Below are 22,091 nucleotides of genomic sequence, written 5' to 3'. Positions count from 1 at the left end.
TCACCAAAACAGGCTTGGAGCAAGGCCAGGAGAAGGGATGGGTGACCTCATGTCCCTGCTCATTTCAGGGGGTTGCAGATGAGCTTTGAAGGTCCCTTCCAACCCAAACCATTCCATGACTTTAAGGTGCAGAAATGCAACCAAGGGAAGGTGGGAAGCTTGGTCCTAAGCCTTTATTTGGGACAATATGGGAGTCCCCATGAAATCCCATCCCGTGTCACCCTGTAACGCCAATGGGGCTGTCTCTGTTGACTCCTTCACCCCTTCTTAACTCTCCAAACTCCTTTGCAGCTCCACAACCGAAGAGCATTTGGAGTTCCAGAAGGCTTTGTACAGAACGGATGCCAGGAGCTCCTTGGACCTGCGAACCATGGCCTGGGACACCTCGACCCTGGAGAGCAGAGCAGGAGATGGCAGAGAAGAAAGCACTTTAAAGAGGCTCTCTGGCTTGAAGGACTTGAAGGACACGCGGTGTGGAAAGGAGGCACCATTTGCCATGGAGCCCCAGGTTGTAAACACGGTGCAGGTGGACCCTGAGAGTGACTCTGAGGAGCTGGGTGGTGGCAAGGGGACAGCAGGGCCACCCAGCCCTAGTGCTGGGGCATCGGTTGGCGGCGGCGAGGAGAAGTACCTGCAAACGGAACCAAAGCAACTTGAAGGCCTCAGCAAAGAGCACTTGGAGAAGAGCAAGAGGGGGATCCAGAGGGTGGACTGGATCTCAAGACCCACCAGGAGCCCAAGTCCTCACTATAAAGACATGGGCAAGGTGACTGATGTAGCAACCAACCTGCCCTTCCGGGGCCAGGCCGTGCGTGAAGTGCCTCCTCCGCTGTTCAGGAAAACACTGAACCCTGCCCTCAGCAAGGCCAAGCCCTTGGAAAGCTCCTCATCCCATAGGAAGGGGCTGCTGGTTGACTCGGACTTGGGGGAGATCACCCCGCTCAACGCGGCCGAGTGGACAATCCCAAAGCTGGGCGCGGAGCTGGCCGTGGGCAAACAGACCTGGACGGTGAATGCTGAAGACTCGGTGGAGAGGATGCCATTGATGTCTCTGGATCCTGCTCCCTGCACCTCCTACGACATCGAGATGAGGCCCTATGTGTGCAGTGTGTTGGTGGAGGAGCAGGGTAAGGAGGAGCTGGGGCCGGAGGAGGACCCCACGGTGTACACCTGCATCGAGTGCAGCATCTACTTCAAGAAGAAGGAACACTTGATGGATCACATGCTGCAGCACAATCGGGGACCAGGGAGGGACCAAGACAGGGATGCTTTAGGAGGACAGTGCCAGTTCTGCTGCAACGAGTGTGGATGGGCCTTTGGAGACCCCACGGCTTTGGAGCAGCACAAGAGGCTCCACCAGGAATCCAGGGAGAAGATCATTGAGGAGATCCAGAAGCTGAACGAGTTCCCAGACGAAGGCCGGGACGCGCGGCTGCAGTGCCCCAAGTGTGTCTTTGGCACCAACTCCTCCAAGATCTTTGTCCAGCACGCCAAGATGCACGTCAAGGAGAGGAAGGACCAAGGGGCCAAGAAGCTGAACCTCTTTGGAAGCACAAGCAGCAGGGAAATCCGCGATAGCCCCATGCAGGGCATCTACAAACCCTTCAAACCCGACGAACACGTGGCCCTGCAGATGCAGGTTCCACCCCAGAGCAGCAGCAAAGGGCTCAGCACCTGCGTGCTCTGCAGCTTCCCGGCTCCCAACGACAGCATCCTCAAGGAGCACATGAAGTACGCCCATTCCCACCTCTCCTGGGACACGGAGGTCTATGAGGATGACCCCAATCAACCAGGAACCAGCAGAGATGCCTACAGCCCGGCCCGCCCGGCCCGCTTTGCCGACACGGATTACTTTGGCAAAGCGGAGCAGCTTTTCCCACCCCCTTCCCAGGAAAGCACATCCCATTACGAAGCTGTTCCCGGGTTTGCCCTAACGCATCCCAGACACAAGAGCAACGGGGCTGGCAAGAAGGACTACCAGGCATCGGGGTTTCACGCCAGGAAAGCGGCTCCCTATGGTGCCCCGCACAAGACCTTGGGGTTATCCGGTTTTCCCTCTGCTAAGGCTTATTCCCAGTTTGCTCTGCACCAGCTGAGAAAAAAAGGAGGAGCTCAGCCCCTTGAAGGAGAAGGGGATGCCCTCAGGAGTCACCCCATGGGGCTGGAAGAGCTCAGGCACAAGTGGCTGTTGGGCAACGATGCTGCGAGCATGGAAGAGGAGATCCCCGGAAGCACAGAGATGGATTTGGGTGAGAACAGAGGCGTCAAAGCCCTCAGCATCCCTCAGGCTGCCTTGGACCTCAAGAGGACGTTCAGAGACACCTTGAAGGCCACGGACCCTTCCATAGCCTCAGAGGAGCAGCAGCAGCAGTTGCGGATGATGGTCCCCATCGTCCTCCTGGAGGAGGTGAACCTGCACCCCAAAGCGACAAAGAGGCCCCGGGGGAAGCCCTTCAAGAAGAAAGCGCTGCTCCCATCCCGGGACTTCCTGATGGAAGAGCCCATTCCCTTGGATATGCTCCTGTTGGACTCTCCTCTGGAGCTCGATGACCTCTTGGACTCGGACTCACCCATGCTGAAGAACGAGGAGCGGAAATGTCCCTATTGCCCCGACCGCTTCCACAACGGCATCGGGCTGGCGAACCACGTGCGGGGCCACCTCAACAGGGTTGGGGTGAGCTACAACGTCCGTCACTTCATCTCGGCGGAAGAAGTCAAAGCTATTGAGCAAAAGTTTTCCTTCCAAAAGAAGAAGAAAAAAGGTAGTATGTATTCAATTCACCGTGCCCCTCTTTTCTTGCCCTCCTCCCATCACCGCTTGGGTACGTATGGAGCTCTGCTCCACCGCAACCGTGGTGGCCACGGCGCCGCGTTGGCCTGGCTGCGGTGACCACGGTCACAACGGGCTCATCCCCCGCTCTCATTGACTCTTATCCCCTTTCTTCCCCCCTCCCCATCCAGTTGCCAACTTCGACCCCAGCACCTTCAGCCTGATGCGGTGCGAGTTCTGCGGCGCCGGCTTCGACACGCGCGCCGGGCTCTCCAGCCACGCCAGAGCCCACCTGAGGGACTTTGGGATCACCAACTGGGAGCTCACCATCTCGCCCATTAACATCCTCAAGGAGCTGTTGGCCAACTCCTCGGAGCATCCGATGCTGCAGGCGGCGATGGGAGCGGAGCCTTCGTCCCCGAGCAGAGAGAGGGAAGCTCACGGCTTCGGGCCTCGCAAGAGCATGACCCCCATGTCGGAGGGCAGCATTCCACGTTCTCCTCTGTCCCCGTTCCCCACGTCCTGGGGAGAGGAGTCCCTGCAGTCCTACAGAGATGGTGAGTCCCCAAACCCTTCTGATGACCCCAACCCGTGCTGCAGGGTGGGTATCTATGGGGAAGGGCTGAACTGGGGTTACTGGTGCTGTGTCCCCAAACCCTTCTGATGACCCCAACCCGTGCTGCAGGGTGGGGATCTATGGGGAAGGGCTGAACTGGGGTTACTGGTGCTGTGTCCCCAAACCCTTCTGATGACCCCAATCCGTGCTGCAGGGTGGGTATCTATGGGGAAGGGCTGAACTGGGGTTACTGGTGCTGTGTCCCCAAACCCTTCTGATGACCCCAATCCGTGCTGCAGGGTGGGTATCTATGGGGAAGGGCTGAACTGGGGTTACTGGTGCTGTGTCCCCAAACCCTTCTGATGACCCCAATCCGTGCTGCAGGGTGGGTATCTATGGGGAAGGGCTGAACTGGGGTTACTGGTGCTGTGTCCCCAAACCCTTCTGATGACCCCAATCCGTGCTGCAGGGTGGGTATCTATGGGGAAGGGCTGAACTGGGGTTACTGGTGCTGTGTCCCCAAACCCTTCTGATGACCCCAACCCGTGCTGCAGGGTGGGTATCTATGGGGAAGGGCTGAACTGGGGTTACTGGTGCTGTGTCCCCAAACCCTTCTGATGACCCCAATCCATGCTGCAGGGTGGGTATCTATGGGGAAGGGCTGAACTGGGGTTACTGGTGCTGTGTCCTGTCTGCTGCTGGGTTGAGGGCAGAGGGATGGAGGTGCCAGCAGAGGAAAGGGCCAGGCAGTGCTGGTTCATGGGGAGCTCACACTCCATCAGGGAGCTGTGCTTTGGTTGTTCAGGCTTTGCCCTTTGAAAAGGCTGTGTTTAGGAATGAGGTTTCCAGTTGGGAAGCCCCTAAAGCTTCTCCAATCCCAGGCTGGAGGAAAGGGAGAAGAGTGATCACTGGTACCAGTCCAGCCTGGTGGTATTGATCCATGCAGGATGCAACCTCTGGTCTGGTGTCCACCCAGCAGCTCCTTGTTTTCCATAGGTGTTCCATAGGTGTTGAAGGCCCCCTTCCCATGTGGGTTTGCATCTGAGCTGCTCCCCCTGCAGCAGTGAAGCCCCAACCCATTCAAACAGGTTGGAGCCTGCCCCAAACAGCTTCCAGGCTCCAAAGCTTGACTATGCACCGGAAGCTTCCAAACCCTAAAACCTTGTATTGGGAATCCCAGCCACCCCGTGACACTTGGTGCTTCTGGCAGCGTCTTGAAGTCCTTGAAGGAGCTTCTCATTAGGTTCTACTCAGCCTAATCCTATGGGAGAGACACCCCTGCAGCAAGAAGCTGTTTGGCTGTAATGGACATTCCAAAGAGCCTGTAATCCCGGCTCTCCAGACAGCTCCATGTGATTTTGGCTGCTCTTTGGGGTGAGTCTGGAGCATAATGAACACAAATGAACCCCAACACCCCCCCCAAACCCTTCTTTCTTGGTACCTGAGAGGATGAAGAGCTGCCAGCTTGATGTTGATGCCAAAGGGAGGTGATGCTGCCTGTGCCTATGGCCTGGGAAGAGTGAGGTCTCCTGGTGACTGGAATTCACTGGATCAAGTTGTTAGGGGACTGGTGCTGTTTGAAGAGCCAGGGTCTTTGCTAGCGAAGAAGGGTGGGAAGTTACCTTGTGGCCACCCTTTTGGTTCATACAGTTCATAATGTGGCAGATCTAATAGCAAATGGCCCCAAAGGGAGGGTTAGGGGGGCAACAATGGGTCACATCCTGCACTGTGATCTTGCTCATCACTTCAGTGGCACCCCAAAGGTTTCAGCCTGTGATGGGAGCATCTCCTGCTCCTTGCTGTGCCCATCTGGAGGTGGCAGTGGGGCTTTGGGGGGAGAAATTGGACAATTCCCACTTGGTTTTACCCCCAGAAGTAAAAGGAGCTGAGTTCGAGCTTGATTTGAGGGGCTCAATTCAAGCTTTGCTTCAGCGTTGTGTTTAAACCTGGGTATGGTTGAGGATGGACATGAGGGATGAGCACAAGAGCCTTTAAGCTTCAGCTTTCCCCTTAGGCTGTGCTCCTGGATTTAAAGCCACATGCTCCCCATTCCCTTTGTGTCTTTACCACAAAAACATGGAGATTGGGAAGGCTTCAGGTTCCCCAGTGCAGGAACCTGTTGTGTGACCCACGTGTGCACTGCAACCATATGGAGACAGTGGCTCTGGGTGGCTTTTGTATTCAAATCCAAGCCTGGAGCCTCTTGGTTCCACTCCCAGGCTCCTGGAGGTGGCTTGAACTCCTCCTTGTGTTGCTCCCAGCCCCATGTGATGCATCCATTGCTCTCTCTTGCAACCACTGGAGTATTTGTTCAGCTCTTGCTTGGGGTTTGGCTTTGGGATGCAGTTGGGTAAGCAGGGAACAGGTTTGGGAGCAAGGGATGCCCAGTCAGTAGCTGGTAGGGGTTTAGGTGGATTTTAAGCCCAAATTGTCCCCGTGTCTCCTTAAATCCCCCATGAAACATCCTTAAGGACACCTTGCTCATGTTTTGCACCAATTCCTTCATGTATAGAGGCTTTTAAGCAACACTAAGGTGATAAAGGCCATTAGGAAGCTCTAATGAGGATCCCATTGTGGTGGCACCACACCAGTGGCTCCATGCAGGAGCAGCGATGCTGCTGCTGTCTCAGCTCAACATCTGCAGGCAGCTTCCTGCTTCCTTCCTCTCCCCATCCAGCCCTGCATATGGCCAGCAGGTCCCTGCTGCTATGGCAAGGTGCCTCCATAGCTGGTAAGGGTGAAGGATGTGGGTAGATCCTTAAGGAATCCCAAAGGTTGAGTTGGAGCATGATGGGTGCTCTCTGGGCACACCAAATGGCCCCATGGGGGGAAGTTCTCCCTTCCTGGAGGTGCTCAATGAGGAAGAAAGGAGCACTGTGAGGTTTAACACACACTCATTCTCTTTGTGGTCTCACATCCTTACCTGCTCCCTCCTATGGCTTCCAAGTAAGTCCATAGTACCTAAACCAACCCCAGCTTGGCTCCACCATCATCCTCAGCACTTGTGCTGCCATCACCTTAGACACCCAGTGGGATCTTTGGTGTTCTGAGGCTTTACATCCATTCCCTCTTACCCACAAGAGGAAAAACACCGACCCCCCCTGCAGTTCATGCTCTTCTATAGGTCCAGAGCTTCCAATATCCCCTTCTTGGTGCTGATTTTAGACCCTGGATCAGTTCATGCTCTTCTGTAGGTCCAGAGCTTCCAATATCCCCTTCTTGGTGCTGATTTTAGACCCTGGATCAGTTCATGCTCTTCTGTAGGTCCAGAGCTTCCAATATCCCCTCCTTGGTGATGATTGTAGACCCTGGATCAGTTCATGCTCTTCTGTAGGTCCAGAGCTTCCAATATCCCCTTCTTGGTGATGATTGTAGACCCTGGATCAGTTCATGCTCTTCTGTAGGTCCAGAGCTTCCAATATCCCCTTCTTGGTGATGATTGTAGACCCTGGATCAGTTCATGCTCTTCTGTAGGTCCAGAGCTTCCAATATCCCCTTCTTGGTGATGATTGTAGACCCTGGATCAGTTCATGCTCTTCTGTAGGTCCAGAGCTTCCAATATCCCCTTCTTGGTGATGATTGTAGACCCTGGATCAGTTCATGCTCTTCTGTAGGTCCAGAGCTTCCAATATCCCCTTCTTGGTGATGATTGTAGACCCTGGATCAGTTCATGCTCTTCTCTAGGTCCAGAGCTTCCAATATCCCCTTCTTGGTGATGATTGTAGACCCTGGATCAGTTCATGCTCTTCTCTAGGTCCAGAGCTTCCAATATCCCCTTCTTGGTGATGATTGTAGACCCTGGATCAGTTCATGCTCTTCTGTAGGTCCAGAGCTTCATATCCCCTTCTTGGTGATGATTGTAGACCCTGGATCAGTTCATGTCTTCTTAGGTCCAGAGCTTCCAATATCCCCTTCTTGGTGATGATTGTAGACCCTGGATCAGTTCATGCTCTTCTGTAGTGGTTTTTTTTGGTGTGTTGTGTGGTGTTTGTTTTTGGTCCAGAGCTTCCAATATCCCCTTCTTGGTGTGTGAGACCCTGGATCAGTTCATGCTCTCTAGGTCCAGAGCTTCCAATATCCCCTTCTTGGTGATGATTGTAGACCCTGGATCAGTTCATGCTCTTCTCTAGGTCCAGAGCTTCCAATATCCCCTTCTTGGTGATGATTGTAGACCCTGGATCAGTTCATGCTCTTCTGTAGGTCCAGAGCTTCCAATATCCCCTTCTTAGTGATGATTGTAGACCCTGGATCAGTGTGGTTCCCCCTTTAGGTGCCACATTCAGTGCCCTGCTGTGCAGGGAAGGGCCACCTCAGCTCTTGCCCCCCCCCTCTGCCCCAGGCTTCACTCTGCTTTGGTTCTGAGCACCTTAAACATCTTCACCCCTTCCTCCCTGCTGCTTCCCTATGGGACCCCCCCTTCCTACACTGTCCCCAGTGGGGCTGCAGTGTCCCTGGGGCCGGGTTCAGCTGTGCCCTGCTGCTGCAGCCGCCTCCTCTGAGGCCAGCTTGGCTCCTTCCCGAGGCTGTTTGTGCAGCTCCTGGCTCCCAATCCCTTGGCAAGCACCTCGGGAGGGGAGCACGTGGTGCTTCTTGGCAGGCCTTGGGAAGCATTGGGCAATCGCAGCTCTCCTCCTCCCTGCCTGCCTCACCTTGCTTTCACAGCCTGCTCCATCCATCTCCTTCCCTGGCCCACGTCTCCTGGATCCCTCCCTTAGGAATGGGAGCAAACACAGGTTTTCTGGTTGACTTCCCTGCCTGCAAGGGGGCTTTCCTCCTGGAGCACGTCCAAGGGTTTTAGGAGAGGGTTGGCTGAAAGCACAAGCATCATTCCCTAATGCTCCTGTTGAGTGTTAGGTGAGGACTTGGATGTCTCCATGCCCAAGGTCCTGCCTTGAAGAGCATCCTCTTCCTCTCTTTGCAGGAAGAAAGATGCTCGGGATCTGGGTTGGAAAAGAGCCACAAGGATCCTAAATCCTGACCCCACACCTCAAAGTTAAAGCCAGTGCCTAAGGGCATTCCCCAAACTCTTGTTGAGAGCTTGGGGCCACCACCTCGTCCCTTGGGAGCTCACTGAGCACTTTCTCCATAAGGAACTCATTCCTAATGGACAATCTGAGCTTCCCTGGGGAGCTTTAGACCATTCCCTTCCATCCTGGTTGAGTCTGGGACCCCAGAGCCCCTTTGATTCCTCTCCCACCTCTCCATAGCCAGGCTGGGGGAGCCGGTGACGTTGTGGTGCTGGGATGGAGCCGAGCCCAGCCTGAGCCTGGAGGACACCAGGAGGGGAAGGTGCTTCCACAGGGCTGGAATGGGACGTTTATGGTGGAGTTTTAGAGGGTTTTGAGCCTTGTTTCTTCCTCAATGCTTTGACTTGAGAGCAAAGACCCCAGCACGGCTCCGGTTCCATCCTGACCTTTGCTTCCACATGAAGGCATCAAGATGCTTTGTGGCCGTGGCCTTTTGTCCTCCTCCTCCTCCTCCTTCCCATCCCATGGTGCCTGCTTTAAGCACAGCCAAAGGTCACTCAGCAAACCTCTGGAGGTCCCCAGTGCCAGCAAAGCCAACCTCAAAGCCAGGTCAGGTCCCTTAAGGGCCGCATCCTGTTGAGCTGGAGGTCAACGTGCTCCTTTCTGCTGTGCTCCTGACCTACTTGGTGCTGCCTTTGATGCCTCTGCTGAGCTCCAGGTTAGGGAGAAGCTCACGTTGGGCTCCTCCTTCCCTTTCCACAGGGAGAAGGTGGGATTTATGCCCTGGATATTGTCATTTCTGTGCTTTTTAGCCTCAATTGCAGCTCCCTTTTCACCACTCGGCCCCAGGAGACAACCTCTCAACCAGGTCTCAGCACAGGGAGGAGCATCCCTAAGGGCAGCACGTGAAAGCAGACGGGCACAGTAACCTCATTTCAGCATAGAAATCGTCCCTTTCCCAATGGGAGGAGCTGGTTTGGAAGTGCTGGACAAGGGGATGGTGTTGGGATGGGTGCAGCACCCCCATGGGGCTCAAACCAGCTCAATCCCAAGCTGGATCCCAATGGGGAAAGGAGCTCCTTGCGTTCCCAGCTCCTTACAGCGACTCCTTGTGACCTCCTCCTCCTGGTGGTGGCTTTGGCTCCGGCTCCTTTAAGCCAAGGAGAGGTTTTTAAGGGCAGGAAAAGAGGAACTTGAGGCCCCGTGGTTAAAGTGATCCCATAGCTCCAAGGTTAAAGTGATTCCATAGCTCCAAAGCCTGACAGAGACCTGGCAACCCTGCCTCCGTTGGCAAGGAACTGGCCAGCAGGGATGGATGCTTCCACCCGCATCCCACATGGAGCCAGCAGGCAGCATTCCCACCTGGCCCAGCCTTCCCAGGGCCCGCTCTGTGGATCTTCCTCTGGAAGCTTTGGCTCCAGTTTAGGAATGAGCTGCTCCAGAGCCCTGGAATTCCAGGATAACGGAGCCTAAAGCTTTTCTCCCCCTCTTTTCTATGGAGAATGAGGGCTCCTGGATCTCTGTTACCCCACAAGGGTCACCTCAGCACCCAAAAGGATGGGACCCTCCGTGTTGTCACTGAGGCCCTGGGTACCACTGCGGGCTTTGGAGCTCCCTAAAGAGGTCAGGATTCAGGCCAGTTGCGGGATCATGGAATGAAGGAGTTAGGGAAGGACCCTCAGCATCATCCACAACTGGTCCACAGCGCATTCCCTTCCTGCTGCTTCCTTTTTCCAATGGGACTCATCCTCGTTGCTCTTGGCCGTGGCTGCGTCTCCCTTCTGCATTCGGGAATACTGGGAATTCTGTAATTCCCATGTCTGTTCCCAAACCCCCTTAGTTCTCAGCTGGGTTCTATAGGGGTACATCGCTGCTGTTGTCTCTTTGGGGCTGGAGCCGTGTTGTCTACGAGGGGGGGGCAGCTCCATAGGTGCCTGGTATCCCTCTAGGCAGAATTCCTTCTTTCTGGCATGCTGTGGCAGAGGTGGGAGCCTGGAAACGGCCTCAGGGGGGCCTTTTCCTTCTCCCTCCGTATCCGGGTGCTGCTGGACGGGCTCACCCCATCCCTTGGGAACGGGAATGCGCCCCGTTGGATGAGGGGCAACCGTCACCCCCCCCCCGCGCTTCTCTCCGCCGCCTGCACTCGGCGCTCGCCCTCTCGCCCTGGCGCCCGCTCTGCTCGGCGCTCGGCCCTCCGCCCTGGCGGCCGCCCCGCATGTGCCGGAGCCAAGATGGCGGCCTCCACCTCCTCGCAGCCCAAAGTGACAAAAGCGGCGGCGCCGCCGCGACCCCGGGACCGGGACCGGGGCGGGGACGGCGAACCCGAGCCCGAGGCGGCGCCCGAGCCGGGTGAGGCCCCATCCCCCTGCGCCCGCCCCGCCCCGCACAGCCCCGGCCCACCCAAGGCCCCCCCCCCCCCATCAGCCCGGCCACCCCCCCACGCCCCTGCCCCGCCGCCGCCGCTGCGGCCCCGCGGGCCGGGCCGAGCCCACGGCTCCTCGGAAGCAGGCGGAGGGCACCGGGACAGGCCCCGCCGAGGCCGCTGTCCGCGGGCCGCCGCCCTCCTTTGTCCGTACCCCGGCCCTCGCTTTGTCCCATCCCCTCCGCGGGTGCTCGCAGAGGCCCGGCCCGGCCTGGCCTGGCCTGGCCGCTCGTTGTGGGGCCGCGCTTGGTTCTCGTTACCGCTGGGGGGGAACGGACACGATCGGGGTGGGGGGTGCAGAACCGGCACCGCCACCGGGGGGAACCGGGGTCTGGGATGGGGGGGGGCCGGGCTGCCCCCGGGCGCGGCGGGGCTGAGAGCGGCCTTAACCCACTGCCGCCATCGGTGTCCCCATGGGGGGCTGCCGGCGATGGTGGCCCTGTCCCATGGAGCTGCCACCATCCCTGCCCCTTTCCCATAGGGAGCTGCCACCATCCCTGTCCCATAGAGCTGCCATCATCCCTGTCCCCTTCCCATAGAGCTGTCACCATCCCTGTCCCATAGAGCTGCCACCATCCCTCTCCCTTTCCCATAGGGAGCTGCCACCATCCCTGTCCCATAGAGCTGCCATCATCCCTGTCCCCTTCCCATAGAGCTGTCCCCATCCCTGTCCCTTTCCCATAGGGAGCTGTCACCATCCCTGTCCCTTTCCCATAGGGAGCTGTCACCATCCCTGTCCCCTTCCCTCAGAGCTGTCCCCATCCCTGTCCCCTTCCCTTAGAACTGTCACCATCCCTGTCCCCTTCCCATAGGGAGCTGTTACCATCCCTGTTCCCTTCCCATAGAGCTGCCATCATCCCTGTCCCTTTCCCATAGGGAGCTGTCACCATCCCTGTCTCTTTCCCATAGAGCTGTCACCATCCCTGTCCCCTTCCCATAGGGAGCTGTCACCATCCCTGTCCCCTTCCCATAGGGAGCTATCACCATCCCTGTCCCCTTCCCATAGGGACCTGCCACCATCCCTGTCCCCTTCCCATAGGGAGCTATCACCATCCCTGTCCCCTTCCCATAGGGACCTGCCACCATCCCTGTCCCCTTCCCATAGGGAGCTGCCACCATCCCTGTCCCTTTCCCATAGGGACCTGCCACCATCCCTGTCCCTTTCCCATAGGGACCTGCCACCATCCCTGTCCCCTTCCCATAGGGACCTGCCACCATCCCTCTCCCTTTCCCATAGGGAGCTGCCACCATCCCTGTTCCATAGAGCTGCCATCATCCCTCTCCCTTTCCCATAGGGAGCTGCCACCATCCCTGTCCCTTTCCCATAGGGAGCTGTCACCATCCCTGTCCCTTTCCCATAGGGAGTTGCCACCATCCCTGTCCCCTTCCCATAGGGAGCTGCCACCATCCCTGTCCCCTTCCCATAGGGAGCTGTCACCATCCCTGTCCCCTTCCCATGGAGCTGTCACCCCCCTCTCTCCTTTCCTGCCTCCCTTCCTCCCTCCCTTGACAGATTACTCTTTGTGTCCTTGTCCCCCTTGGCGATGCCACCTCCATGTGTCCCATGTCACCGTGGGTCCCCCCCCTGCAGGGACATGGCCACCATTGTCCCCCCTTCCCGCTGGCCCCAAGCACCCCAAACCCCTTAGGCAGGTCACTGCCACCCCAATGGTGTTATCTGCTACTCCCAGCCTCTGGGACAGCCAAAACCTTCATGTACCAAAGCCAGCTCCTCGCTTCCATGTCCCTTGGGACCATTCCCACCCTTGGGATGTGACAGTGGCCTTCTCTCCACAGTTCTGGCTCCAGAAGAGGAAGAACTGGTGCCCATGGAGGTGGCTTCCCCCCCCCTCCCAAAAAAACCCCTTCCCAGTGGGCAGCTGGATCCACCCCCGTCCAGGATAGGGACCAAAGTGTCTCCTGAGCCACCCGGGAGCAAAGCAGAGCCTCAGGACCCCAAAAGTGAGTATTTGGACCTGAAAAGTGAGTATTTTGCCCCAATTCCTTGTCCTCCATGTTTACCCCCTGATTTTCTCCTTTCTCCCTCTTTTCCTTGCTCTTTCCATCTCAGAACCAGCTTCATGCCCAAAACCAGGCTTGGGGTGGGAAAACCCCCTTGAAGGGGGACAAGCCAGCATGGCCGGAGCCTGTTCCTTGTGCTTCCCACCACATTTACCCCCTGATTTCCCCCTTTCTCCCTCTTTTCCTTGCTCTTTCCATGTCAGAACCAGCTTCATGCCCAAAACCAGGCTTGGGGTGGGAAAACCCCCTTGAAGGGGGACAAACCAGCATGGCCAGATCCTGTTCCTTGTGCTTCCCACCACATTTACCCCCCAATTTCCCCCTTTCTTCCTCTTTTCCTTGCTCTTTCCATCTCAGAACCAGCTTCATGCCCAAAACCAGTTTTGGGGTGGGAAAACCCCCTTGAAGAGGGACAAACCAGCATGGCCATATCCTGTTCCTTGTACTTCCTACCACATTTACTCCCCAGTTTCCTCCTTTATCCCCCTTTCCCTTGCTCTTTCCATCTCAGAACCAGCTTCATGCCCAAAACCAGACTTGGGGTGGGAAAACCTCCTTGAAGGAGGATAAATCAGCACAGCTGGATCCTGTTCCTTGTGCTTCCCATCACATTTACCCCCTGATTTCCTCCTTTCTCCCTCTTTTCCTTGCTCTTTCCATCTCAGAACCAATTTCATGCCCAAAACCAGGCTTGGGGTGGGAAAACCCCCTTGAAGGGGGACAAACCAGCATGGCCAGATCCTGTTCCTTGTGCTTCCCACCACATTTACCCCCCAATTTCCCCCTTTCTTCCTCTTTTCCTTGCTCTTTCCATCTCAGAACCAGCTTCATGCCCAAAACCAGTTTTGGGGTGGGAAAACCCCCTTGAAGAGGGACAAACCAGCATGGCCATATCCTGTTCCTTGTACTTCCTACCACATTTACTCCCCAGTTTCCTCCTTTATCCCCCTTTCCCTTGCTCTTTCCATCTCAGAACCAGCTTCATGCCCAAAACCAGACTTGGGGTGGGAAAACCTCCTTGAAGGAGGATAAATCAGCACAGCTGGATCCTGTTCCTTGTGCTTCCCATCACATTTACCCCCTGATTTCCTCCTTTCTCCCTCTTTTCCTTGCTCTTTCCATCTCAGAACCAGCTTCATGCCCAAAACCAGACTTGGGGTGGGAAAACCTCCTTGAAGGAGGATAAATCAGCACAGCTGGATCCTGTTCCTTGTGCTTCCCATCACATTTACCCCCTGATTTCCTCCTTTCTCCCTCTTTTCCTTGCTCTTTCCATCTCAGAACCAACTTCATGTCCAAAACCAGGCTTGGGGTGGGAAAACCCCCTTGAAGGGGGACAAACCAGCATGGCCAGATCCTGTTCCTTGTGCTTCCCATCACATTTACCCCCCAATTTCCTCCTTTCTTCCTCTTTTCCTTTCTCTTTCTGTTTCTGAACCAACTTCATGCCCAAAACCAGGCTTGGGGTGGGAAAACCCCCGTGAAGGGGGACAAACCAGCATGGCCAGACCCTGTGTTGTGTTTCCCACCACATTTACCCCCCGATTTCCCCCTTTCTCCCTCTTCTCCCTCCTGTTTGCAGCCCAGAACCTCACCACGTGCGAGGTGTGCGGCGCCTGCTTCGAGACCCGCAAAGGCCTCTCCAGCCACGCTCGCTCCCACCTCCGGCAGCTCGGCGTGGCCGAGTCGGAGAGCAGCGGGGCTCCCATTGACCTGCTCTATGAACTGATGAAGCAGAAGAGCAAACCCGACGGCAGCCCCATTGCTCCCCCCCTGGGCAAGAAACCCCCCAAAGAGGCCAGCACCGCGTCCCCTCGCCCCACGCTCCTGGCGCTCGGCAAAGGCGGCGAGCGCCCCACGGATGGGCCCGTGAACAAAGCCATCAAATCCCCTCCTGGCTTCTCCAAAAGCCTTTCCCAACCGGGGTCGCCCATCCTTAAGAAGGTGCCTGCGGCTCTTTCGGGGTCCCCGTCCCCAAAGAACCCTGAGGAGAAGAGCTCCAAGCTGTCGCTGAGCCCTCTGCAGAGCTCCCCCAGTGCCCAGTGGCCGCAGGTGGATGAGGAAGGACCCTTGAATCTGAGTGAGTTTGGGTTTCCTTGCTCCCTGTTTCCTATGGGATGGGGATAGGGAAAGCATGGCTTTTCCCATCCATGCTCCTGCTAAGCCAGGAGGAGCTGGAGGTTGGGAATACCCATGCCAGTCGATGAGGGTGGCTTGGTTGTGACTCTCAGAGGGCACAGTTCCCATTGGGATTTCAGGAAAACCACTGGCTCTGCTCTGTGAGCTCCTCACATCACTCTCCTGCTCCTATTCCCTTGGCTTGTCCAGGCTGTGGTTTGGCTGGTGTGGAAAACCCTCCTTTCCATAGGTTCCTCCTCTTAACTGGTCCCTCCTCCCCATAGTTCCCTCATTTCCTGGGTCCCTTCCCAGCATTGCTTCAGCAGCTCCCAAAACCCCACCTCAGGTTAGGAATTACAGCCCCACCGAGCTCTTCCCACCATTGGGAATGGATACAGAGCCTGGGAGAGGCTGGATAAGCCCTGCCTGTGCCCATCTCCCTCCACATGCAGTTTTCCTGCTGGAGCCTCCCTTCCATGCAGATTGGAACTGCTGGTGCGGCTCTGCCCCACTTCCAGGCAGGAATCTGCCTTAACTCTGCATCCCAACACAGTGATGATGGTCATGGTTATCCTCTGGGATGTGGGACTGGCATTGAGGGTCTCAGCTGCATGGGTTGGGAACACTTCCAGTCTGTTCCGGTGCTTGAGCACTGTCTGGGGCAGGAATTGTTCCTCAGCTCCATCTAAACCTCCCCTAGTGCAGCTTGAGGCCGTTTCCTCTTGTCCCATCCCTTGGGAGCAGAGCCCAGGCCCATCCTGGCTCCATCCTCCTATAGGGAGCAATGATGTCTCCAGTGCCCAGCACAGGGGGCCAATCCCTGCACTGGTGCTGCTCCAGACCAGGATGCTGCTGGAATTCTTGGCTCCAAGCTCAAGTTCAGCTCCATCAATCCACACCCCCAGTGCCTTTTCCAGGAGCAGTTTCCAGCTGCTCTTCCCCAAGCCTGGAGCCTTCCATGGGGTTGCTGTGGCCCAAGCGGCCGGCTTAGGGCTGAACCCCATCCCATGGACCCCTCTGCAGCCCCTCCAGCAGCTCCAACCTGGTGTCACTGGGATGCCCTCCATCCCCTTAAAGACCTCATTGAGCCTCATCCCATTTGCTGGGATGTGTCCATCGGTCCCCTCACCCCTGTTGTTCCTTGCCCCCCATCTCCACAGCCTCGGGAGCGGAGCCGGTGCGGGATATCCGCTGCGAGTTCTGCGGGGAATACTTTGAGAACCGCAAGGGTTTATCCAGCCACGCGCGCTCCCACCTGCGGCAGATGGGGGTCACCGAGTGGTACGTCAACGGCTCCCCCATCGACACCCTACGGGAGATCCTCAAACGGAGGAGCCAACCCCGCAGCAGCGCTTCCAATCCCGGCGTTCCCGGCCAGAAAACCATGGCCAAGAGCCTCCTGAGCACCATAGGATCCTTGGAAGCGCGCGGGCCCGGAGAGCTTCACATCCCAACCCTCCCCAAGAAGGTCCAGCAAACCGGCAGCCCCATGGGGCAATCTCCTACCTCGTCCCCACCTCCCACCGCCCGGAAGATGTTTCCAGGCCTTTCTCCTCCCTCCTTGCAGAAGAAACTCAAACAAGATCACCTGAGGGTGGAGATCAAGCGGGAGATGATGTCGGGAGGACTCCATGGAGAGCCTCATCCCTCCGACCAAGCCTGGGCCCCGCGGGAGGACATGTCTCCTTTGAACCTCTGTAAGTCCATGGTTACCACCTGCCCTGTTCCATCTGTGGGGCTGAGTGGGATCAAGGTCCATAGTTGTCCCCTTGTTCCATCTGTGGGGCTGAGTGGGATCAAGATCCATAGTTGTCCCCTTGTTCCATCTGTGGGGCTGAGTGGGATCAAGGTCCATAGTTGTCCCCTTGTTCCATCTGTGGGGCTGAGTGGGATCAAGATCCATAGTTGTCCCCTTGTTCCATCTGTGGGGCTGAGTGGGACCAAGGTCCATAGTTGTCCCCATGTTCCGTCTGTGGGGCTGAGTGGGATTAAGGTCCATAGTTGTCCCCTTGTTCCATCTGTAAGGGTATGTGGGATCAGTGTCCATAGTTGTCCCCATGTTCCATCCGTGGGGCTGAGTGGGATCAAGATCCATAGTTGTCCCCTTGTCCCATCTGTGGAGCTGAGTGGGATCAGGGTCCATAGTTGTCCCCTTGTTCCATCTGTGGGACTAAGTGGGATCAAGGTCCATAGTTGTCCCCTTGTTCCATCTGTGGGGCTAAGTGGGATCAGAGTCCATAGTTGTCCCCTTGTTCCATCTGTGGGGCTGAGTGGGATCAGTGTCCATAGTTGTCCCCTTGTTCCATCTGTGGGGCTAAGTGGGATCAAGGTCCATAGTTGTCCCCTTGTTCCATCTGTGGGGCTGAGTGGGATCAAGATCCATAGTTGTCCCCTTGTTCCATGTGTAGGGCTGAGTGGGATCAAGATCCATAGTTGTCCCCTTGTTCCATCTGTGGGGCTGAGTGGTATCAGAATCCATAGTTGTCCCCTTGTTCCATCTGTGGGGCTAAGTGGGACCAAGGTCCATAGTTGTCCTCTTGTTCCATCTGTGGGGCTGAGTGGGATCAAGGTCCATAGTTGTCCTCTTGTTCCATCTGTGGGGCTGAGTGGGATCAATGTCCATAGTTGTCCCCTTGTCCCATCTGTGGGGCTAAGTGGGATCAATGTCCATAGTTGTCCCCTTGTTCCATCTGTGGGGCTGAGTGGGATCAGAGCCCATAGTTGTCCCCATGTTCCATCTGTGGGGCTGAGTGGGATCAAGGTCCATAGTTGTCCCCTTGTTCCATCTGTGGGGCTGAGTGGGATCAATGTCCATAGTTGTCCCCTTGTTCCATCTGTGGGGCTAAGTGGGATCAATGTCCATAGTTGTCCCCTTGTCCCATCTGTGGGGCTAAGTGGGATCAATGTCCATAGTTGTACCCTTGTTCCATGTGTGGGGCTGAGTGGTATCAGAGTCCATAGTTGTCCCCATGTTCCATCCGTGGGTCTGAGTGGGATCATGCTCCCTCATAGAACCCCATGTTCTGCCTTACTCTGGGAGTCCTGATGCCTCCCTATGTTGCTCTGGTGCACCCCACAGCATCTCCCATGGGTTGAGGTCTTGAGGAACCACCACTGGGGCTGGGAAGGAGCAGAAGCAGAATGGGGGGTGTTCACGTTGTTCTTCTCCCATTGGATCCCATGCGTTTCCCGCAGCATCCCGAGCGGAGCCGGTGCGGGATATCCGCTGCGAGTTCTGCGGGGAATACTTTGAGAACCGCAAGGGTTTATCCAGCCACGCGCGCTCCCACCTGCGCCAGATGGGGGTCACCGAGTGGTCGGTCAACGGCTCCCCCATCGACACCCTACGGGAGATCCTCAAGAAGAAGACCAAGCCGTGTGTCATCAAGAAGGAACCTCACCCTTCCTCCATCGAACCCCCCAAAGGCATCGGGGAGGAAGGGCTGGAGCCGAAACCCACTGGGAAGATCCTACAGGGAATGACCCTGACTCCCTTAGGTGGGAGGCCGGGGAAGCCGGGCCCCGGGAGCTCCAGTCTGAACCGGGAGCTCTCGCTCTCACCTCTCAACAGCAAAGCCCAAGGTGGGTTCCTGACGCCGCTGGCGGCCAAGCGGCCGCTGCAGGATGAGCGCTTGGGTCCTCACGGTGACATCAAACACAAGAGCTTCATCCAGACTGAGCTGCCCTTCAAGGCCAAGGCCGTGCACGACAAACCTGCGCACACGTGTGAGTGTGGGGAGGAGCAGTGGGGATGCCCCCTTGGGATGTAGGGAATAAGGGGGGCAGAGCGGGTTGGTTTGGGGTGGCTGCTTCCCCTGTCTACATTTCCCTCCTTCATAGGGGCACCAGGCCCATAGGAAAGGGTGGAAAAGGGGAATTTCAGACCCACAGGGGGGAACAGGTCGCGTGCTGCATCCCTGCTGTGTCCCATTCAACCCTGGGCTGCATCCCCACAGCGTGAGCAGCAGGTCCAAGGGTGGGATCCTGCTCCTGTGCTCTGGTGGGACCCCACTGGGATGCTGCATCCAGCTCCATGTCCTCAATATGAGGCCATGGAGCTGCTGGAGCAGGGCCAGAGGATGATGAGCAGGAGATGGAGCAGCTCCCATATGGAAGAACATTGAGGGATGGAGAAGCTGCATGGAGACCTCAGAGCAGCTCCTAGTGACCAAGGGGGCCTCCAAGGCTGTGGAGAGGGATCTTCATCAGGGATAGGACAAGGGGTGATGGGTTCAGACTGCAACAGGGGAGGCTCAGCTTGGGAGAGCAGGAAGTGAGGGTGATGGGATGGAGAAGGTTGGGATGCTCTAGAGGATGGCAGCGTATTGGAGCTGCCTGCTGCCCCCCATTCCCATCCCATCCCATCCCATCCCATTCCCATCCCATCCGGTCCCATTCCATCCCATCCCATCCCATTCCATGCCTCCCTGTTTCCCTGCCCGCAGCCGGCGAAGCCTGTTGTGAGCTCTGCGGCCTCTACTTCGAGAACCGCAAGGCGCTGGCGAGCCACGCGCGGGCCCACCTGCGGCAGTTCGGCGTCACCGAATGGTGCGTGAACGGCTCCCCCATCGAGACCCTCAGCGAGTGGATCCGGCACCGGCCCCAGAAAGCCGGCGCCTACCGGAGCTACATCCAAGGGGGACGCCCCTTCACCAAGAAGTTCCGGAACTCCTCGCATTCCCGGGATCACCACCACCATCACCACCACCACGACGGCGGCGCGCGGCGGGTGCCGCTCAGCCTGCAGGCCGGTGGCATGGCGTTCCTGAGCAAGGGATTGACGGGAGAGCTGGCTCCCGGTGAGGCCGGCAAGATCCTGGATGGGGGAAGCGGTGCCGAGCGGCCCATGATCACGTCCCCGCTCTCCTTGGTGAAGCTGGAGGAGCATCAGCGCTCCAACATCAACAGTGAGTGGGGAGGAGATGGGAATAGCCCAGCCTGGTCCCTCTGCCCATTGCCAGCAGTGCCAGGGGGGTCTTTATCCTCCTCCTCCTCTTCCTCCTCTTTTTTGTGCTCCTCCTCCTTTTCTTGCTCTTCCTCGTCCTCCTCCTCTTCCTCCTTTCTATTCCTCCTCCTCCTTTCTCTTCCTATTCCTCCTCCTCTTCTTCATCTTCTTCTTCACCTTCCCTTTCCTTCTCTTTCTTCTGTTCTTCCTCCTCTTCCTTCTCCTCTTTTCCTCTTCCTCCTCCTGTTTTCCTCTTCCTCCTCTTTCTGTTGTTCTCCTCCTCTTATTTTCCTCCTCTTCATCTTTTTCTTCCCCTTGATCTTCACCTTCCCTTTCCTTCTCTTCCTTCTGTTCCTCCTCCCCTTCCTTTCCTCCTCCTTTTCTTCCTCTCCTCCTCGTCTTCCTCCTCCTCTTCCTCTTCCTCCTCTTTCTGTTCCTTCTTCTTCTTTTCCTCCTCCTCCTTTCTCTTTCTATTCCTCCTCCTCTTCTTCCTCTTCTCCTTCCCCTTGCTCTTCCCCTTCCCTTTCCTTCTCTTCCTCCTCCTCTTTTCCTCTTCCTCCTCTTTCTATTCCTTTTCTTTTCCTCCTCTCCTCCTTTCTCTTCCTGTTCCTCCTCCTCTTCCTCTTCTCCTTCCCTTTCCTTCTCTTCCTTCTGTTCCTCCTCCTCTTCCTTTCCTCCTCCTGCTTCTCTTCCTCCTCCTCTTGTTCCTGTTCCTCCTCCTTTTCCTCTTCCTCTCTTCCTCCTTCTCCTCCTCCTCTTTTCCTACTCCTCCTCCTTCTCTTCCCATTCCTCCTCCTCTTCTTCCTCTTCCCCTTCCTCCTCTTCCTTCTGTTCCTCCTTTTCCTCCTCCTCTTGCTCCCGTTCCTCCTCTTCCTCTTCCCAGTTCCCTGTGACGCGCAGGGCCTTCTCCCCACATCCAGAACTGAACTGAGTGCCCGTACCACCGGTGCCGTCCCCATCCCGCTCTAACCCCCTCATTCCCACCTCTTCCCCCTTGGCAGAGTTCGAGCGGAGGCAGGCGCGGCCCCTGGATGCTCCAATCCACCGGGAAGAGGAAGGAGCAGAATTCCAGCAGAAGATGGAGGAGACGCGGCAGCCGCCGCCGCGGGTGAGGCCGGTCCCATCCCTGGTCCCTCGCCCGCCCCAGACCTCCCTGGTCAAGTTCGTGGGGAACATCTACACCCTCAAATGCCGGTAGGTGCATCCCACATCCGTATCCATAGGGATAACCTCTTCTCCCAGCCTTTCCCTGCTCCGGGCAGCGTGGATCTCCCTTTGTTAGGGATCCACCTCATGCCACCCGGAACCATTCGAAGCTGACACCGTGTTTCCATAGGTTCTGCGAGGTGGAATTCCAAGGTCCCCTCTCCATCCAGGAGGAATGGGTCCGGCATCTCCAGCGGCACATCCTGGAAATGAATTTCTCCAAAGTGGATCCTTTACGGGGAGAAGCCCCCCCCCAGCCCGAGCCTCCCGCTATGGCTGAGGCTCAGTAACCGCAGCCCGAATCCCGGCTCCCACCGGGAAGCGACCGCGGATGCGGCTGGAGCATCCTCACCCCTCTTCCCGCATCCACAATTCCCTGTTCTGTCAAACGGTTGGGAAAAGGCAGGGGAAGGGGCGAGCGCTGCCTTTGCCCCCCTCCTGAGCTCCCCCATATCCAAGGGGATGAGCTGGCGGGGGGGGGACACACACACACACAATCCCAACCACAAGCACTACATGGATCCAGACAACCCTCAGTGATCCCATTGGAGACAACCGGGATCCGGATCGGGAGCGACTCAGTATGGGGAGGGGATGGGGGGGGGGCTTTTCCCCCTTCTTCATTCCCGAAATCCATTGGTTTTGTTGTTTTTAACCCAAAGAACAAACGGTGTCGCCTCCAGCGGGATGGAGCCGGAGCCGGGGGCCCCCCCCAATGTCGGGAGCAGCCACGTTCCCGGAAAACGCTGTGGATTTTGTATATGACCCTTTAGAGTTAATGTATATTCGATTATTTTTGGGATTCCTGGTTTTTTCCATAGGCAAAAAGAGGAGTTTTAGTCTCGCGTAGATGTCGGAATCCCGCCATTCCGGGGTTGCATGTTCCCAAAAATCCCCTTTTCCCACCCCAAACGCCGCCGCTTCCCTCCGGCTTCATTCCACCGCAGTCACGGATCCCGAGGGATTCACCCTGCACCCCCCCCATCCACCAAGGGTGACATTCCCAGTGTTCCCATTGGGAATGGGCCAGGGAGGAGTCGGCTCAGCCCCACTTTCACTGTTGCTTTCTTATTCCTTTGGTTTTC

At 56.9% G+C, this 22,091-nt stretch overlaps 1 protein-coding gene across 4 annotated transcripts; it reads left to right on the top strand.

Annotated features, from left to right (window-relative positions):
* The first annotated feature begins 224 nt into the window (after positions 1-224).
* On the top strand, positions 225-21,404 carry LOC133213428 (protein Wiz-like). Of its 4 annotated transcripts, XM_061355633.1 has the most exons (10): positions 225-2,765; positions 2,962-3,327; positions 12,513-12,677; positions 14,320-14,817; positions 16,016-16,323; positions 16,423-16,552; positions 18,051-18,581; positions 19,301-19,762; positions 20,802-20,994; positions 21,137-21,404. In XM_061355633.1, the coding sequence occupies exons 1-10, from the start codon at positions 371-373 to the stop codon at positions 21,294-21,296; spliced, it is 5,208 nt and encodes a 1,735-aa protein (XP_061211617.1). In that variant the 5' UTR covers positions 225-370; the 3' UTR covers positions 21,297-21,404. The 4 variants fall into 4 exon arrangements, with proteins under 4 accessions (XP_061211617.1, XP_061211615.1, XP_061211616.1 ...); XM_061355631.1 differs by having other exon boundaries at positions 227-2,765; positions 16,016-16,552; XM_061355632.1 differs by having other exon boundaries at positions 228-2,762; positions 16,016-16,552.
* Positions 21,405-22,091: the final 687 nt, after the last annotated feature.

This window comes from Neopsephotus bourkii, unplaced genomic scaffold, assembly GCF_033783945.1.
Source record: "Neopsephotus bourkii isolate Nb327-2 ecotype Australia unplaced genomic scaffold, CSIRO-AGI_Nbou_v1 NB_817, whole genome shotgun sequence".
NCBI lineage: Eukaryota > Metazoa > Chordata > Aves > Psittaciformes > Psittacidae > Neopsephotus > Neopsephotus bourkii.
The sequence above is the reverse complement of the archived record's forward strand: the minus strand, read 5'-3'. Positions and strand labels throughout refer to the sequence as shown.

Excerpts from the sequence above, each read along its gene's own strand:
- LOC133213428 (XM_061355631.1), top strand. The coding sequence starts at position 371 with ATGGCCTGGGACACCTCGACCCTGGAGAGCAGAGCAGGAGATGGCAGA. Across the intron at positions 3,328-12,512 it reads CCTGCAGTCCTACAGAGATG|TTCTGGCTCCAGAAGAGGAA; the intron begins GTGAGTCCCCAA and ends TTCTCTCCACAG. Across the intron at positions 14,818-16,015 it reads GGAAGGACCCTTGAATCTGA|CCTCGGGAGCGGAGCCGGTG; the intron begins GTGAGTTTGGGT and ends CCATCTCCACAG.